The 20721-nt window shown below is 41.1% G+C and overlaps 1 protein-coding gene across 11 annotated transcripts in view; it reads right to left on the bottom strand.

Annotated features, from left to right (window-relative positions):
- Nucleotides 1–4301: 4301 nt before the first annotated feature.
- Nucleotides 4302–20721, bottom strand: part of plch1 (phospholipase C, eta 1) — a 221712-nt gene continuing 205292 nt past the window's right edge. For 8 of the 11 annotated variants that reach the window (XM_062059983.1, XM_062059987.1, XM_062059984.1 and 5 more), the window contains 5 exons: nt 14740–14886; nt 14391–14470; nt 14231–14290; nt 11560–11947; nt 4302–8218 (listed from right to left, as the gene is read on the bottom strand). In XM_062059983.1, the coding sequence (XP_061915967.1) occupies nt 5778–8218; nt 11560–11947; nt 14231–14290; nt 14391–14470; nt 14740–14886 (3116 nt within the window). In that variant the 3' untranslated portion in view covers nt 4302–5777. Of the gene's footprint in view, nt 8219–8997; nt 9026–11559; nt 11948–14230; nt 14291–14390; nt 14471–14739; nt 14887–20721 lie in introns of all 11 variants that reach the window. The other 3 variants (XM_062059991.1, XM_062059992.1, XM_062059985.1) reach the window with 3 other exon arrangements.

The raw sequence follows: 20721 nt of genomic DNA, 5'->3' as shown, positions 1-20721 counted from the left end.
ACCTGGTGCAAGCTGGGAAATGTGGCATCTTGGTATAGTTTCTATCAATAGCGGAATGTGCAATTTCAACATTAAAGAGTCCACCGAGAATCACATCCCCGTCCTTGTAGAGACCTCCTTGGCTCGGGGACCCCCACTGGGAGCAGACCTGCCCGGTCCGCTCGGCTGTCACAGTGCGCAGCAACACCGGGAGCGTCCAGAAGGGCCAGCAGAAAGTGAGTATCAAAGAGAACGGCGACATGTCTGCAGGTAAAATGTTGTCATATGACCTGAAAGATAAAAGTCACAGCATCAAAGTGAAAGTGAAAATATAAACGCATACCTCACATAAATATCCAACTGTCGCTGTTACCAGTCCATATGTTCTTAGTACGTCTTCACTACAAAGTACTCCCACCCCTCTCGCTCTGTCCAGGAGGGAAGCGTTGTTGTGAACATTTATAATAGCTTGCAACAGGCGTAAAAGTGATGACGCCGGTCGAAATCGAAAATGACTCCTCTCTAGAGCAATGGTGGAAAAACAATCTAGCAGCAAGTTGCGTGCCTGCGATGAGTTCACGTGTTCAACAGTTCAACGACTCATACTACTCAACTTGTTTTGACAAACAAAACTTTTTTATTTGTTCGTACTGCAGATAATGGCAATCCTAACACAGTAATAATAACAATAAGGTGCGACAGGCTTCTGTAACTGGAAGCCAGCAAGCGCGGGGACCTTCATGCACAGAGCAACAGGTGTGCCATTACAGGCAGCTCCATTATAGTCATTTCATGAGCAATTACACCTCATTACTTTGATGTGCCTTGTTGGGGCTGTTTGTGACTTTTATTACTGAGGCTTCTGTAACTTTAACCTTTTTGTATGAAAAGTAATACACTGTAATTGAGGGAATCTATCCATCTATTTTTGTTGTTATCTTATCCCAGCTGACTTTGGACCAGTCAATGACAGGACACATAAAGACACATTTGGACAACTCCATTTAACCTAACATGAAGGTTTCTGGGATGCAGGCGTTATTGGAGTACTCACAGAAAACCATGACAGAAATATACAATTCAACACATTAAAACCAGATCTTTCTGATTTAGCTAACTGGCCCACTGTGATGGCCAAGTAAGTTTTTTGTAGATCTGTAATCTGAAATGGGGCTGATCAAGCACTATCTTAGACCAATAGGCCTTGGGCAGACCTAGGCAAATTAAGGCCCGGGGGCCACATGCGGCCCGTTGAGCTTTTCAATCTGGCCCGCCCGACATTCCCCCAAATTTTTTTTAGATCTTTAAGATGGAAAGTGTAGCTGCTATTATGATGTGCAGTGATGATTTCTAATGACCGTAAGTCTTCAACTATCGTCGTCGTCGTCGGCGGTCACTCGAAACGAGTATGACTGTCCTCCGTAGGGTCGTCTATTTGTGGATCCGTAGATGGCTGTGTAGGCCAATCCGTGATCCACATCCGGGATGTTAGGGTGGATTCCCTATATGGAGGACGCCTGTGCGTGGAATCTTTTAATGTGGGGAGACTGGTGCACGGTCAGCCACCACACAGTCCTTGGCATTGAGCGGGCCAGGGTCCAGTGGCATGGAGACCAAGACGACTGGGGACCCGTCTTTGCTGCAGCCTTCATCCGCCTTCCCAGCCGTTGTGGTGCATTCCGCTGCCGCCATCTTCCGCCTGGTCCACCGTTGAGGCGGTTTTCACTATTCGCCCATAGCTGGGGTTATTTACCCATAGCTGGGACAGGGGTTGACTGGGCACCAGGGCATGTCCACACACCGGTGGGCCTGCATGCCCCGTCTCTGGGGCCCCCTGCTGCTCCGAGATCCCGTACAACTTAGCCTGGAACCGCGAGGTTCCAGTTACCGTGTGTGGCCACGAGGAGGCATGTACGAGTCTTGACAATGGAGAGGCTATGTACCGGCTGAGGAGGCTTATGCACTCGGCTCCTCTTTTCGCCCTCTGAGACAGAGGGCTAGCCGGCGGCACTAGCTGAAAGCAATGAGTATCAGGCAGAAGCAGCATGCAGCATAGCAAGCAAAAGCGGCATGCAGCATGCACTAACTACAGGTACTACTACTCCAAGGCTACTGCACTAGACGCATCACATCGCCCTGTGCGATGTTTTCTGCACCCACACAACTATACAAAGTATTTCAATGGTTGGAATCTGCGCTTATGGATGATTTACCAGTTACTTTGGTAATCTAATTAGTTACTATGGTCGTCTAATTAGTTACTATGGTCATCTACGTCACAGCAGCTCGAACGACGCACCAAGCAGTGTGGGCGGGAAGCGTTTCCACAGATGCGGAAGGAGATTTTCACAACAAAGTTCTAAAGCTTAGTGATATATAGAATAGAATAGAATAGAAAGTACTTTATTGATCCCTGGGGGGAATTCAGCAAATATCAGATTTATCTGATTGTAGATGGATTAATTTTGTACCCTTCGCGTTCATATTTGTTGAATTTTTGTTTCACTTGATTGTAAAATATGTCGAAATATTTTGTCAATATTCAGTGTTTTATCGTTCATAAAAAAATGTAAAATTCCATTACGTTTTTTAAGGCGGTCTGTCATAACGTTTTTAGCATTCAATCAGACATTATTGTGAAGTTTTGTATTAGTGTTCCTAAAAATAGATGTACCGGCCCCCAGACACATTTTTTTCTCTAAATGTGGCCCCCGAGTCAAAATAATTGCCCAGGCCTGGCCTTGGGTAAAGTAGTTCAGCCCCCTCTTAAGTGATCGCTGGAAATATACGCACATTTTGTCTGAAATTCGAGCGAGTGTTTGATGATCCTTTGCCATCTTTGACGAAAAACTTGTGGGTCATGACAGCAGTAACCAAGAGGGTGCGGATTACCGGGCAAAGTTGGAATCGTCTTGCTCACCGCGCTATGCATTGCAAAGAAGACAATCTTTAACTACAAAACCAAAACTAACTTAAATACAGCGTAGTTGAAGAACTTATTGGTGGACCACTCAAGTATGGAAAGAATGTCTGCTGCCTCAAACAACAAATTAGAACATGTCGAACAGGTTTGGCACCCAATAATTAACTCGATTGAATAAATCCCTCACAGGGCGGGGCATGGTCCTGGCGGTCCTCTGAATGTTGAATACTCTATATGTAGTCATACAACACTGAGGACAGGATGGAGCTTTGTTTATCCCACCTCAAGCCAGTTGGGATACCATGCTAGCACCCCCTGCCTCCCTTTTTTTATTGGACGATTGGTACCTTATGACCTCAAATAGGGCATTTACTTACAGACACACAACCCGTTAGGGTTGTATGGGCCAGTGATTGAAGTACATACAGTCCCCCCTCTCCTGTTCACTGAGCTCCAACATCCCTAGCTAAGCTGCTACCGATGCCTGGACCCTTACTTTGAACTGCATGGGAAACATTAAGGATCTGGTGAGACAAGCAACCGGCCTGGGTTGTTTTTACCCGTTTTAACCATTTAATGTATTAGACATTTGCGTGTAGGGATGGGAGTGCGCGATGCGTCAGCTTTTCAACACCTCTGCTACCCCAGCTGCTGTTTGCGCTAGGAATGGCTGGCTTCTGGTTGGATGGGGAGCCTGCTTCTCCGGTGTGTTCCGCTTATGGGGGTCTGCATGTTGCGTCTTGGTCATCTTCCATTGGGTCGGTGCACGGGGGTTGCTTTGCTCTGCGGGCGGGGGACTCAACATCTCTTGGGCTGGGTGGACTGTCCGCTGGAGGTGCATGTCTCTGGCAATCTGGTATGGGGACAGTGGATCTGGCAGGCTTCCTCGCATGTTTATTCTCTGCCCACCTGTTTTTTTGGGCTTCCCCGTTGGCGCTGTGCCGCTACCCCTGCCAAACCCTTAGAGTGGTTTGGCGTGGTCTTGTCGAAGGGGTGGGATGCACCCGTGTCCAATGCGCCAGTGGGGTTTGGGAGGCCTGGGTGGTGTGCGCTGGGCCCACGTCGCCCCCAAGTTGATGTTGCTCCCCCAGGGAATACCAGCAACGGTTTCAAGTCAACAACTGTCCCACATGTCATCACACAATCATTGCCATGCATGTGTGATTTGCTTTCTGCATCTTTATTTATCCCGTGTCTCTAATTCGGCAATTACTTTTATGTCGAATATATACCCAGAACAAGAAGGCCCCCCATCCAACCCAGTCCCAAATTTGAACTGTAATTGAAACACAATACAGTATTACGAATTAAATAATGTAATGAATGTGTTTAGTATTTAGTACAATTTGAATACTTTGTTGACAAAACATCACCAGATGAAATCAAATTTAATATTGAATATTTTTATTGCATTGGTAGGAAAATGCTCACAGTCCTCAGATGAGCAACAATACAAAGAAAAAAGATGGTCGACACTGTAACAATCAAAAATAAAAATTTCAGTTTAATTACCCTTCATTTTTTAACCTTATCACTGTACAATAGGTACTCTTATGTTTTATTTTTTGCAGTCCACTTGAGTTATATATAATAAAATAACCAGAACCAACAAAAGATAGTTTGTATTCTGTATCAAAGCAATTAAAAAAATAAGAGGCTTTACGTTCCAAATCTTTCAATTATTTTTTTTGTTATTTAACATTTATAAATCATAAACAGCAACAAGTCTAAGCACAGAGGTTTTTATGGTAAATTGCACCTAATATGAGCTTTCATCCTCCCCAATGCAACTAACTGGTAATTATGTGCAAGATTTGTCGAGTTGATCCAACATATTTTGTATAAACAGGTGCATAGTCATGCTTGACATGTTCACAAGTAACATGCACAAACATACAGTTCATGTACAGTCAGAGTTGAATCCAAAACAACGGCGGAATTATATACACTTGAGGAAGAAGAAGGAAGACTTGCAAGATGATGACCTTTGAGGAGATGACATAGCTGTTGTTTACACTACACATTCGACTGATACGGAGAAACACATTCTGCTTACAAATCGATTTTTTTTTTTTTGCTTCATAGTCAGTGTACACAGTTTTAACAGGACGCCACAGGGACAAAATAACAAGTATTGTTAGCATTTTGGAGAAAATCCACCTTCCCACGTACATTTAAACATTAAGCAGAATATCAACAATACAATGCCAGACTAGAACAGTTTTTAACTATTAAAGTGTAGACATTTTATACATGAAACTCATGCCGCCAGACCAAACAATGCTCTATGAACAGTATCTCAATAAAGAGATTACATGCCTCACATTTTAGCAAACATTCTATTACAGTATATATTTCTAAGCAACAATACTATAGAAATGAAACTCGGATATACCTTAGAGTAGTCAGTTTACAGCTTGTATAGCAGAATAGATTTAACGTCCACTAAAATTGATTTACTATACAGCCGTTATTGTCTATACAACGAGAAACACAAGTGAGAACCAGGCTAAGGGTAATAATGTAAATATTGATACTTTGGACATGTTTGTTGAAAGGTATTCTCATTTGTGTTGTCAGATATTAAGACATATTAGCTGAGTGTTGTGTCATTTTCAGGGGGAAGTACATCTATACTGCTACACAAGTTGTTTATTGACAACAATAAGTTTTATCCAAGTTTGATTTCTATAGTATTGCCCCTTTGCTAAACTATGAAGTGTGTACTGACGTTAGCGAGACACTACATGTATCTATCATCATTTGAAATACTGATAGGGTCGTTTTGATATGGGGAAAACTTTGAATTTCGCTGACCAACTAGCTTCCAAGATTCACACTCTGTCTTTGATCTCCTTTTAGCTGACATTCAACGCTAAAGTCTAAGCAGAAAGTAGACCTCTGGTTCTGATGAAAGGCGTGAGCCATTTGAAGGGGGTAAGAAGTCATCGGGACAATAACGATCTCCGTGTTGATCACCGTTTCCGTAGTGTAAAGATGTACAAGCTCCCTCAGGAAGCCCCCTGTCCTCCAGTTGGCCTAAGTATCCCGCAATGTAAGAGCCAGTAGAATGTCTGTTAATTGTGGGGTTTTGTAAGGCTGGTTTATTCCTCAAAACTACCCCACCCATGCTGGTGGTGCTGTTGACGGTGATGCCAGAACGTGGTTTCAGGGCTTCTTGCTGTCTTTCCCGAGCTCGATTGTTGATGTGTCGTACTCGGCTTTGGCTACGAGTCGATAGACGGCGAGTAAGAAGTGGGGGAGAGTCGTCAATGACCTGGGAAGTAGAGGGATTTGTGCTCGGGGATTGGGGGCATTTTTCCTCTTGATTGGACATTTCTCTTTCTGTATCCTCTCCGTCCAGACTGACCAGTTTACGCAACTGCTCAGTCAGGGGGTCACAAGATTGCGTGTGGAAACTTCCTCTTCCCCCCATTGTTTCCATCTTCTTTTGTTTCCTCATGTGGGAAGTGATAAAACTGCGACTAATGATGTGGTATTTGCTCTGGAAGTTACATGATATGTCCTCAGAAGTCAGGTCTCCAAGGGACTTGGACTTGCATGGAGTGCTGACTGTGGAATCAGCCTTATTCGACTGTGGAACAGTCGATAAAGAGCGTTGAGTTGAAATCTTTGGAACGTTGGTGTCAGACTGTACTTGGAGCCTAGAAACCTTTTGGTTCCATGAATGCTTGGGAAAGGGTAATTGGGTTTGGCTGTGAGCTTGTGAGTTTGAAGGGAGTGCTAACTCTACTGAGGATGCAATATCGGCATAGTCCACATGGCTGTACACCATTTCACAATCTGAAGAAGAGGAATACAGACTTTTATCCTTAGACATAGTTAGCGCAGAGGAAATGGGAAGACTTTCAGACGATAACCCATTCTGCAATCCCTCTTTCATGTTTAATGGCCCTTGTCTTCCTGGATGACGACTCCCAATGTAGCCTCTCAGTGGTGTTAATGACCTGTTATACTGAAAAGTCATTGGAGTGTTTTGAGGACTTGGGTAGCCGTTGTGACTCATTGGTGTGGATCTGGCAGGTTTAGAGTCCATGGGTCTATTGTTTAGAGAAGACTGGATGCTGGACTGGTGATTCATTAGCCGATAGGAATCCTGTGGGGATGAACACTTTGGAAACATTGGGTAGCCCTGAAGAGGCTCACGATACGGCAGAAGATGTTTCTGTTGGGAGTATTCCGGGGTGGACTCGTTTTGGTAAATAGCATTTTGTTTCGTAGGACTTGTGAGTGTCTCCCATCTATGTCTTGGTCTTGGATTCTCATCAACATTTATTTCCACCTCTGTGGAAGAGTTGCTTCTGGATGAAAAAGTACATCTTTGAGTAGAATTCCACTGTTGCTTAGGTATGGGAGTGGGTGGGTCAAACACTTCCTCATAGATACTCTCTTCTACGTCTTTGGGATCTTCATTTATTTTTCCCTTTGTGGGATTATCATCCCAACGCACAATACTGTGTACAGCATCTAATCCATGAACCACCTTTAGTAGAGAGGAAGCCATCTTATCTTCCTGAATGTGAACTTTCTGACTCTTTAGGTTGTACACCGACACAGATGACAGCATCTCCTCATCCAAAATGGTGTAAACCTCCTCAAGTTCAGCAGTTTCTGGACTGGATAAGAAGCTTGTGTCTACTTTAGACATTTTGCAAGGTGAAAGGGTGACATGATTTGTTTCAAAAGGGGGAGCTTTCTTGGCTGGGGATCTGAAATCTTGTGGCTCATGAGAAGAGTGATGAGCAAGGGTATGATTATGGGAGGAACTGTTTTGGTCAACAGTGCTTTCAAACTGACCAATCAAAGCAGATATAGACCCGTGTGTGTCTTGGTCATTGCCTAAAGACATGGCATCAATGAGTCTGGAGATATTACTGTCATGCAAGGAGGTAGGACTCTTTAGCTCACACTTTCTGCTGACTGAGCAAAGAGGAGGGGCCGTTGAGGAAAGAGCAGAAGAGGAGGAGGAGGACACTGAAGGTGCAACTGTGAATGTCGTGCTGGTTGAAGATGTTTCTGGTTTATCTGATCGACTTTGGCTATTGGTGGTTCCTACGGATTGGTCCTTAAGCTGGTTGACTCGATTGTTACCTGCTTGGTAGTTGACATAGTCGTCTTCATTTCTTATGCTACTTTCACCGATAACCAGATAAGAGGTCTCTCGTGGCTTGATGAGATCCTTTTTCCAAATGCTGTAAGTCTTAGAAGGTGATTGAACCCTTTCCCGAATTGAGGCTGATGATTTGGTTAGAAGATCCACTGAGGAAGACCTAGGTCTGTCAAAAGGGTATGTTCCTGTGGATGCAAATGTTTGAATATTAACCAATATAAAGATAGATACTGCAATTTGATGCAAGACATAAAGCCATCCAACCAATAGCAAAGACCACAATTAACAATCCAGCCAATACAATGGAAACAACAGACAGATGGATCACCATGTACGACGGAAAATGAGGCTTTGGAGAGTCCATGTTGGCAAACATCATATTGGGAAAGATATGGTCAAATGGATTGATAACCATGGGATAGAATGGCACAGCGATATATTTCTTATACCACTTTCAAATGGCCCTATACCACAGCATAGTACCACTCAGCTCGCCTTGAGTTTCCACCTGTAATTAGTGCTAAATGCATTGAACACATCAGTCTGAACAAAACCCGCCAGCAAACAACAACTAACGAGGAAAACAAGGGTCTGCTGTGTTTACTTTTTTGCAAGAAGACTACGAGAGGAGAACATCTACTGATGCAGTATGGTAGAGAGTGTGGAGCAACGGGTGAAACATATGTATATTCTTGCCATTTTCAGCTGTCTGGTGTCAAATGTTACAATAACAATTTGGTTGACCAATGAGCAAAGAGTAGGGGTTAATGTCACCCAAAAGCCACCAGGTCATAAAAAGGGTACTCGGTATTATGCGCCAATAAAACAATGTCAGTAACGTAGAAATCAGCGAGCCGAGTAGGTACCGTGAATGGAATAGGGCAGATTAGAATACACCAGGAAGACGCAACATCGGTATGTTATAGAACGATGCAACCTTCATACAAGAGGCATTTTAGATTACCTGCAGGAACATCCTAGTCAGTTTTCTACTATAAAGAAGCACAATAAATGAAGATGGGACAGAGAAGGCAATGTTAAGGCATCATGGAGAGCAGGAGTATTTTAAATGTAGCAGAGTAAGTAATTAAAGGAGCAGGATTGGAAAGTAGATTAGATCTAGTACACATGAGTAAAATAAGAAGTTAAAATGTTGTTTTCAAGCACAGTGGAACCTCGAAGGTCGAACACAACCCTCAATATTTAGTTGTAGTGTCTTTCCTTGCTACATTGTGCTTCAAATATCACGGCTTTTTTACATAGCAGATTATTTTAGAGGAAGTTTTATTCATGTATTATATGTATTCCAGTGCGGTATTTGTCTTATTTTTGTATCAATGTATTGTGCCGGTCGATCGAAGTTAGTGGGACTTCTGTTTCCGGGTTAAGGGTGAACAATATTTAACAAGAACACAACCAGCTACTTTTTCCCACGACAATCAGGATCCAACTTTTGGCAAAATACCTTTTTGATGGACTTCACCTTCAACGCCTTCCTCATCAATAATACTTCTCAACATTGGTGAGGCTTTGTTGCGAGCCAGGTTGAAAGACAACAGCAGGACGTGGCATCGGATATTCGGCATGACACTTAAGGCTAACTGAGACTGATATTAGCTATCAACAGATGTAAGGGCAAAGAGAAGATAAACTCTCTTGATTCAAGATGCACTTCATCTTGGACATCAATAACGCAGCTTTGGCGTGAGCGATGTGGAACAACCACACAGGACATGCTAAGCTAACACTGAATGCTAACAAGTTAAAAAAAAAAATTATAAACATATTGACCGCATTGCGACTGTTGACCATGTTTTTGCAAAACAACTCACGCCTGTGATCTCAACGTTTGGAAGTCAAGTTTTATTTAGCGGAATTAATCAGGATGTGGCCATGTTTTAGTGGCCGGGCGACGGCCATAACATTGATGTTTATATGATCCTCCGATAAGTACTGTAATCTATAGGAGAACACACTGAAAGCTACTATATTGGATGAAACAAGATTGGTGTTACTTCATGTTAAGACTATGTAATAATGTTAAATACATTATTTAGAAGGTCATAACAGTTTTTTATGCTCTAATTATGAAAATATTTGATTTTATAATGATATTCCTTTATCGTGTTCATGTCTGGTTCCAATCAACCACAATAAATGAGGGACAACTGTGTTTCTAAAAATGTTAGAAACACTCAACAGTCGGTTGCATTAACATTTATTAAAAGTTAGGGCAATGCTCAAGTTCAATTTTAACATACTGTTGTAAAAAACAAGTTACTGTACAAATACGGCGGCCTTGTTGGGTGTTGTTGGTAAAGGGTTTTCGCTTAGCATATTAGTTTTAATTTGCACTTACAGATGTAGCGAAGGACTGTAGTTACTGACAGTGGTTTTCTGAAGTGTTCCTGAGCCCATGTGGTGATATCCTTTACACACTGATGTCGCTTTTTGATGCAGTACCGCCTGAGGGATCGAAGGTCACGGGCAGTCAATGTTGGTTTTTAGCCTTACTGCTTACGTGCAGTGATTTCTCCACATTCTCTGAACCTTTTGATGGTATTACGGAGCGTTGATGGTGAAATCCCTAAATTCCTTGCAATAGCTGGTTGAGAAATGTTGTTCTTAAACAATTTGCTCACGCATTTGTTGACAAAGTGGTGACCCTTGCCTCATCCTTGTTTGTGAGGGACTGAGCATTTCATGGAAGCTGCTTTTATACCCAATCATGGCACCCACCTGTTCCCAATTAGCCTGTTCACCTGTGGGATGTTCCAAATAATTGTTTGATGAGCATTCTTCAACTTCCTCGGTCATTTTGCCTGTTGTGCCAGCTTTTTTAAACATGTTGCAGGCATCAAATTCCAAATGAGCTAATATTTGCAAAAAATAACAACGTTTTCCAGTTTGAACGTTAAGTATCTTGTCTTTGCAGTCTATTCAATTAAATATAGCTTGAAAAGATTTTGCAAATCATTGTATTCTGTTTTTATTTACTATTTACACAACGTGCCAATTTCACTGGTTTTGGGTTTTGTACAATGTCAAGGAAATTAAGTAGTCTATTCATATTAAACTTTGCAGCACATGTTCCATTCTTCATTTTGTTGTTATTGTTTGTTATTCCTTTAGCCATATTATACTGAGCAGCCAGGACAGAAAGGTGAGTACTGCTTTCCAAAGCCCCAATACGTTTAAAATAATGCTTATTGATTATTATTCTTTTGCCATTAAGCAAAACACATTAGAGTGTGGAGTTAATCCTTCTGAACCCTGGAGATAGAGTGAAGTCTCACACAACCTGTTAGATTTGAGGCTTATTATTCATATTTGTTGGAACTCCAGATTAGGACTTCAGGGGGATCTGACTTTGGAGATTCCACTGTATTGCTTAAGAGACAAAACCTGGCTATACTGTAATGTCAATAATGATTTAATAGTAAAAAAAAAAAAGGTGTTTTAAGCTTAAATGATTAACATACTGTACAAGATAGTACAATATGTTATTTTTGTAATAAATACCCACCAATGACTGTGTCTGCCCCTGAGTCTCGCTGTTCCTTGTCACCAGAGCAAAGAGTCAGCTGCCCTTGCAGGAGCCTGTCTAAAGGCATGGAGATGGGTCTGTGGGTGAGGGGGGGCAGGGGTTGGGGCCATTTTTCCACCCCTGGCTCCTTCCCTGACACACCCTCTCCGATGGCCTCTAGTCCCGCGCTGTTCTTGTGGTCCGACATGGAAGCTACAGATTCGGACAGCGCCATTTTGGTTTTCTTCCGACCCTTCGCTGGGGCACTGGCAGTGCGTCGTAGGAGGTGATCGCTGATAGATCGCTTGCGAAGACCTGCGGCGGTTGTATCCACGGAGGACTTGGAAGAGCGGTTGAACAAACCCCGGATACCTCGCAGCTGATTACCCTGGAGAACAATGGAAGAGAATAATAAGCCATTTTTGTCACTTTAATAGTGTACCGCAGTGGTCCCCAACCACCGGTCTGGGGACCGGCACCGGTCTGTGGCGCATTTGCTACCGGGCCGCACAAAGACATTAAATAATTTATAACCGACCGCATTTTCTCCTACTTAACTTTGGCCAGTCCCACCAGACGCTTGTTCATAGATGTATTATAAATCTCCTAATAGGAAGTCACCATTTGCTATATTTGTTACATCTTTGTCACATGGGACAATGCACATTAATAAATATATAAAATGTAAAGGTGCCAAATCGTAGCCAAAAGCTAGGTTCCATCTATCTAGGTCAGGGGTCGGCAACCCGCGGCTCCGGAGCCGCATGCGGCTCCTTGACCACTCTGATGCGGCTCAGCTACATACATGCCAACCCCCCCGATTTTCCCAGGAGATTTATGGATCTCAGTGTCTCTCATAGATTACTCCCAGGGAAAAAATAATCCTATTTACACTCTAATTACTAAATAAAGGGCGTGCCCTAATTGCACTGCAGTAATTGTCCTCTATAGCATTTACATACGGCATGCCAGTCCAGCCACATGTTGCATGTTGTTATTACTTGCACACACAGGAGACAGCAAAGCATACTTACTCATCAGCCACACAGCTTACACTGACGGTAGCCGTATAAAACAACTTTAACATTGTTACGTTACAAATATGCGCCACACTGTGAACCCACACCAAAAAAGAATGAAAAACACATTTCTGGAGAACATCCCACCGTAACACAACATAAACACAACACAACCATTACCCAGAATCCCATGCAGCCCTAAGTCTTCCGGTCTACATCCACACATCAACCCCCCCCCCCCCCCCCCCCCCTCTCCGTGCGTTGGTTGAGCGGAAGAGTTAGGGCTGCATGGGATTCTGGGTATTGGTACCGTCAGTGTAAGATGTGTGGCTGCTGAGTTAGTACGCCTTGCTGTCACTTACGTGAGCAAGCTGAAACTGCATTCTACGTGTGGTCGAGCAGGTACACTGTTAGGGCAGACTGTAGAGGGCGCCAAATGCAGTGTCATCACGCTCTGATATTCGGGAGTCTCCCGGGAAAAATGAGAGGGTTGGCAAGCATGACGCTATCAAGCGCCATTCATTCAAAACTCGCGGGCTGCGCTAACATCAAATTTCCACATTAAAGTGCGTGCCGGTGCGTGTGTCGGAGACCCCTGGTTAACATAGCACAAAGCATTTAAGCTTTGTATGCAGTGTTTTTCATTTAAAAAAATTTTTTGTGGCTCCCATTACTTTCTTTAATTTGTGAAACTTGCCAAAATGGCTCTTTGAGTGGTAAAGGTTGCCGACCCCTGATCTAGGTTGATGACCTAAGATCAGGGCTGATCAGGAAGAAAGTGACCATAGGAGTTAATGTGCATAAAGCAGATGGAGAGGTACTAAATTGTTGCATATAGTAATTATGCTGAAGAAAAAAAAATACACATCTCCTTCGGCCTAGTAAGTTAAAGTGCTGGTATTATTGCACATCGTCCTATTTCATAAGTAGTTAGCAATAACGGATGTATTTACGTATGGAAAATTGGACCAAAAAAAAGCTAACATTAGTGTATCTACGTATGAAATATTGCACAAAATATGAATACATAACTTTTAAAATGGAAATAGTAACCCACAAAAATCTATTAGAACTAATGTATAGTATTTCTAGCATTCTTATATATCCATGCTCTTGTCCTTGAATGTGATGTATCACCTATAACCCATCAGATACTAAAGCCAAAACAAAGCCTAGTACTAGCAAAAATTTGGAAAAAACTAAAGTCTATGAGAGCTTTTTTGCAAAGGGAAAAGGCCAGGGGCTCCTACTAATTGAATGTTATGGTGAGTTTTTTCATGTATTCATTTTTCATGCACTTATTTGCTATATCTGTCTGCCACACGTGGAAGGCCGGTCCGTTAAAATAATGCCTACATTAAACCGGTCCCTGGTGCAAAAAAGGTTGGGGACCCCTGGTGTACTGTATTTACATGCATTTATAGGTACTGCCAATAGATGGCCCCCTTATGTCTTTAGATGCCGCGGCAACACAAGTGAAAGGCCATTGTGGGTTATGCAAGCATGCAAAATAATAAAACCTTGCATGCTTCATGTGACTCGGGGGTTAGTGTCACACAAAAACACAATTTAAGATGAACAGAAACTGCATTTTGAAGTCATGCATTTAGAAGTTGGTACAGCACCACACAAAGCTGAAGGCATCCAGATACCTTGTTAGATCCTAGAAAGTGCATTATGGTAAAGCTGGGATTCAGCACTAGAGGACTCCACTAGAAAGACAAAGGATCCAAGTGGATAGGCACAGTTTTAAAGAAAGTGCATACCCTCAGGGCTTTCTTTCCAGAACTCGAACACCAGCTTCATACTTACTTTGCCGTAGACGTCATGCACTGACACATGCACAAAGATGGACGCCTCAGTAAGACCCTCTAGGTAGACATGTCTGTAACCTGGTGAGAGATTTTAAAAAAGAGTGGGTTCAAAAAATCACCAGAAATAGCCGGCCACGACAAGATGTCAAAGAAATCAGCTGAACACATAAATCCACCCTGTAGCCCCGACACTGTCCAAGCCTTAAGACGAAACAGCATCTCCTGTCTGATTGGGTTACCTATTATAGCCATGATGGGCCCGGCAGTGACAATTTGACAATGAGCATCCTCACTCTAGAGTTTAAATTCACATTTTCACATGCAAACAATGAAGGATCAAAACAAACCAGGCATGAGGCTGCTGAAGGCAACAGTCCGTTGCCCAATAAAGTCCCTTCCGATGGGGTCATGGTCCCAGACCAGGAAACGCACCAAAGCCACCTCAGCCATGTGTAGCGTAAAGGACAAGGTCTCCTCCCAGACAGGGTTGAAACCTACGGAAAAGGCAAATATATACTCAATGACAAGCGCTTTTCCTGTCGTCCTCGCCAGTTCCAGGTCCGAAACGGTTGTCAAAGTGTCCCAACTACTCGGATTATATTCTCAGCCATCTATTTTTCAGGTGAGATGCATGATTTATGATATACAATAAATTTACATGGCGCAAGGAAGCGAGGTGGCAGCAGAACCTTACCTGTTATTGACTATGGAGATGTGTTGTACATGAATGCTACTGCTGGTTGTCTCCACAAGCTGGATAGTGTGTACCACGGTGCACTGAGATTTATCACCAACTGCGCTCCCCTTACTCACCATTGCGTATTATACTCAATGGTTAACTGGAAATCTTTAAGTGCTCGACGCCTCAATCATTGGTATGTTTTCATCTACAAAACCATTCTGGGTATCACTCCATCTTATCTGTCTTGTCTTTTAACAAAGAAACAAGGAAGTCACAATCTTCGTTCAATGAATGTTCTGCAATTTGTCGTACCCAAAGAAAGAACTGAACTGGGCAAGAAAGCATTTAGGTTTTCAGCAGCGAAGGCTTGGAATAACCTACAATCGAATATTCAACTTCAAACCCTTGTTACGTTGAATGAGTTTAAAGCTTCTGTGAAAGGACTGCAGTCTACCTTGTCTGTATGCACATGTGTTATGTGAGCAAGTTTTAATGTCGTAAATGTGATGTTTTATGTATTTGTTTACTGTTTTTAATGTAACCTTGCTGCTGCCCTCTTGGCCAGGTCTCCCTTGGAAAAGAGATCTTTGATCTCAATGGGATTTTACCTGGTTAAATAAAGGCTAATAAATAATAAATAGAACACTCGATGATGTAAACGTAGGCACACCCGGGAGTGACCACGGCGCCGTTCTAAATAGTTTGCATTTATAATAATAATATCACTAATACTTGGTTAATATTCAAGTCACAAAATGTAAATTGAGTATTGTTGGTGCTTTTTGAATAGTTATTTATCGGATTTTATGGGCGGAATAGTGGCGCTCACATTGGCTGCGCTGTAAGGGGACTTTTATTTGTTACGGTTGGGTGCTCAGTGGCCTAGTGGTTAGAGTGTCCGCCCTGAGATCGGTAGGTTGTGAGTTCAAACCCCGGCCGGGTCATACCAAAGACTATAAAAATGGGACCCATTACCTCCCTGCTTGGCACTCAGCATCAAGGGTTGGAATTGGGGGTTAAATAACCAAAAATGATTCCCGGGCGCGGCTACGCTGCTGCCCACTGCTCCCCTCACCTCCCAGGGGGTGATCAAGGGGATGGGTCAAATGCAGAGGACAAATTTCACCACACCTAGTGTGTGTGTGTGACAATCATTGGTACTTTAACTTTTAACTTTAACTTTAACTAAAATGATTCCCGGGCGCGGCCACCGCTGCTGCTCACTGCTCCCTCACCTCCCAGGGTGATGGGTCAAATGCAGAGGATAATCTCACCACACCTAGTGTGTGCGTGACAGTCATTGGTACTTTAACTTTTTAACTTTAATGTGCTGGTCGTTTTCCAAGATGCAGACGGGACTCTGGAGGCACTGTGCAGGTTGGAGAATGATTTATTCTTCATAAATCAGTGCAGAATACAAAAATGCAGGAAAATACAAATTAACACAAAAGTGTGCCGTTTGCACGGGAAGCTATGGCAAAGGTAACGGAAAAGCTTTGCATAGAAAACAAGAAGCAAGAATCATCGGGCGTAACTGTAAGTGTTGCGTGAAGCAAACAAGGCAGCCAAACTGAGTGTGGCAAAAAGCAGGACTAAATAGCTGTCTGATCAGTGCCCGGGAGCAGGTGAGCGTCCCAAACTCTGATCAGAGGCAGGTGAAAATAATCAGCACCCATGGCAACCAAGAAAACACAAACCCAGGGGTGCTGAAACAGAACTAGGATCATGTTTTGTTTTACTAAACAAAACATGATCCGGGCAACGGATCATGGCAGTATTCACGTTTAATATGTAGAATGCTTTTTTTTTTTAATACATCCGTCGTCATGTCTTTCTTAATGATTGTGAATAATAGGCAAAACTTGCAGTTCCCCTTTAAGGGTAGATTAAGAAAAATATATTTGATCTCTCTTTTAAAAATGTTTACATTTATTGTCTTCATTTGTCCTTTATATTGGTGATCTACATTTTATTTTATTTATTTTATTGTATTTGCAAAACTAAAAGAAAAAAAGAGAGGAATGTGCGAATTGTATACATTTTATTTTTTTTTAATTTACATTTGTTATTTTACATTCTAGGAGACTATAATTTTAGCTTTGGAAACCTATTTAATTTTTACTTTGTACTTACTTGTGTCTATTATGAGAATACAATTTAGTTTTTTACAACAAACAAAATGAATGCATACAAAGCCTCAATATAGGAACCATGAGAAAAAATGGTGACTAAGTATTTTTCTTTATTGTGATTTAGGGAAAATTAATCAAATGTATTTCCTTTTTTTTTTTACTTTTTTACCTCTTTGAAGAAAAAAAAAAGATTTACATTGTTTTGTCGTCTTCTGTCTTTTGTTTTTACAATCTTTTATTTTTGAGCTATTGTATTTGTAAAGCTAAAAAAAATAAATAAGACAATTGAATGAGTTCATATTTATTTTCATTTCTAAATTTTTTTTGTATTAATTTAGGTTTAGAAACCTATTTAGTTCTTTATTTAAACCTACTTACGCCCATGTTGAGAATGCAATTTTGTTCTTTACAATAAACAAAAACCATGCATAAAATATCAATAAATTAACCATGATGAATAAAATGTAAAGTATTTTTTATTGTGATTTAGGGTGAATTAATAAAATCCATTTTCGTTGTTTTGTTTTTTCCTCTTTTAAAAAAACCCAACTATAATTTGGCTTTAGAAACCAATTTAGTTTTTACTTTTTACCTATTCATGTCTATGTTAAGAATACAATTTTTTTTTTTACAACAAACAAAGTCGATGCATTTAATATTAATATATATTTAATATTAAAAAAGTAATCATGAGAAAAACTTGTCTTTTTGGGGGCGGCGTGGCTCAGTTGGTAGAGTGGCCGTGCCACCAACTTGAAGGTTCCAGGTTTGATTCAACCTACTCCCAGTGCCACCACACTGGTTTAAATGTAGCTTAAAGATAATGGGTTTCACTGGGCTCTGTACCGAGGATGTCGTTGTGGCTTGTACAGCCCTTTGAGACACTTGTGATTTAGGGCTATATAAATAAACATTGATTGATTGATTGACTATGTAAAGCACTTTGAGTATCTAGAGAAAAAATCACTATATACATATAATTCACTTCACTTTTTTTTTAATTGTGATTCAGGGTAAATTATAAAATTAAATTTATTTTTGTATCTTGTTTCTATCTTCTTAGCTAATTGTATTTGTAAAGCTAAAACAAGAAAAAAAAGAAAACAGTGTGCCAGTTGTCTGAATTAATATTTGTTATTGTAATTTCTAAGTGACTATACAATCTAGCCTTAGAAAAATCAAAAAAAAAATCAATGCACATACAATCACGATTAAGTAACTATGAAAAAAAAAGGTGCAAAGTTTCTTGTTTTTTTTTATTCTAAATTGGGGTTACCCATGTATTTAGCTGACTTTATTTTTAAAGTTTAAAAAAATAAGACGGAATGTGCCAATTTTTAAAATTACTACTGTTTTGTCATTTAAATTTTTTTATTTAAATTTTTTAGGGACTATATATTTTACATGCAAAATATTTTGCTTCGTGCCATTTAGTGCGTGTGAGCTGGGCAACTGGAATAAATGTATATTCTGCTCAAATGGCTTATAAAAAAAAACAATACTCTGTATTTATTGTAAAAAAAAAACTATTGGGAGAGAAAGAAAAACACCGCCATCTTGCCTGCCCCAAATGCACAGTCATGCATCACTGGCTTATTGACTTAAAATGTGTGTGAATATTTAAATGACTCAAAAATATTTGAAACTTTTAAAGTGTCTGTAAAGTGCACTTTCAGCTTTTTGACACTTGGTAACTATTCCCCACGGGAGCTTTTTCCTGTACCCCTGTTGGGTGTCCTAATCTAGCGAGACATGAAGGGAGGCGCTCTGTTTACCGTATTTTTCGAACTATAAGCCGCACTTAAAATCCTTTCATTTTCTCAACACTCGAAAGTGCGCCGAATGTACGGAATAATTTTGGTTGTGCTTACCGACCTCGAAGCTACTTTATTTGGTACATGGTAAAATGATAAGTCTGACCAGTAGATGGCAGTCACACATAAGAGATACATGTAGTTTGCAATATGACTCGAGTAAACAATACCAAAATGTTATATGTTGCATTGAAAATAAAGAACATTTCACACGGTTCTCAAAAATCTATCAAAATGTTGTAGTACAACTTTGGTAAGCTATGAAGCCACACCGCTTGATGGATTGTACTGTGCTTCAACATACAGGTATTATTATGGTGTGTGTATAAGGTAAGACATACTACCGTATTTCCTTGAATAGCCGCAGGGGCGTTAATTAATTTAAAACCTCCTGTCACTCCTGCGTTTACCGGAAACCGGCGGGATGGCCGTGCATACGGTAATTATTTTAAAACCTCTTCTCACTCCGGCGTTTACCAAAAGGAATCCATAAAATTTAGGCGTGCGCTTTGAGTGTGATGTAAGCATACCATCATGAAAAGCACATTTAATTAAAAAAAACGTTATTATGGTCTTACCTGTATTTATAAATGGAGTCCATTTGCAGCTCCTTCTGACCAAAAGCATCGATAACTTGTTTATAGAAGTCTTCCTTATTTTCTTTCTTCAGTTTTAAAAGTCTCTGTTTCGATGGAGATATTCCTTTAATTATTACCTCCTGCTTCCATTGAAAGTCCAGTTTAGAAAACTGTTTTATTTTAGATACCGGTATGTAATCCCCCTTGTTAAAAGGAAGAAAAAAAAATCTCTTGCTGCGTGTGTTCACTTCTTCTGCAGTACCGGAAGTCGCAAGAAGGATCACTAGCGCGGCAGCGCCCTCTGCCACCAGGAGGCGGGAGTCATTTAATGACTTATACAGTATTTCACACACGCAGCTACGGTATATTAATAAAACATAGCTGCTTACTGTTCTCTTTAGCATACTGTACCGGTATTCAATAGCTTGGACCTTAAATCCTACTGAAAAGCTCTTTATCTTTTTTCCTTTGTGCGATTGTAAACTACTGAAAGCAGCTTCCTCCATTTTGAAAATGAGGACAGATGCGTCACTCGTGACGTAACGAATTTGACCCGGTGGAAGTTCTCGCCATATGCTAAATATTTTGCGAAACGAGTTTGACCCGGCGAAAATTATAGACATGCGATAATAAAATTAATATTTTGCGAAACGAATTTGATCCAGCTTCAATAATAAACCGGCGATAAGGCCAAGCATGCGTTAATTATTTTGAGAAACGAGTTTGACCCGGCAGTAATTCTAGACGTGCGAATACTATATTCCCTGCGCCAATTCAAGGAAATACGGTATCTGGCGTTTTGTTTCGCAATATTATGCAAAAGCAACGTTTCTTACCTTCTGGGACCTGCTAATCTGTATTTGGGAGAATTTGCGCGCGTCCGCTTTTGTAGTCCGTGGCGACACCGGAATCAATAAGCTTCTTCTTTTTCTCTATCTTTTCGTTATGGGACATTCATCCTCTACTGTTGCTATTTCTAGTATAAAGTAGTGTAAATTTCTTACTTATATCTGTCAGTAAACTCGCCATGAAAGCGCTAAAACATACCGGTGTAGTGAGTTTACATTATTCACCCAAGAAACTTTAGTTATTAGAGAGTTCCGGTCGGACGGCTGTTCACGGG

This window comes from Entelurus aequoreus, linkage group LG10, assembly GCF_033978785.1.
Source record: "Entelurus aequoreus isolate RoL-2023_Sb linkage group LG10, RoL_Eaeq_v1.1, whole genome shotgun sequence".
Classification (NCBI taxonomy): domain Eukaryota; kingdom Metazoa; phylum Chordata; class Actinopteri; order Syngnathiformes; family Syngnathidae; genus Entelurus; species Entelurus aequoreus.
This window is presented reverse-complemented; position numbering and strand designations above follow the sequence as displayed.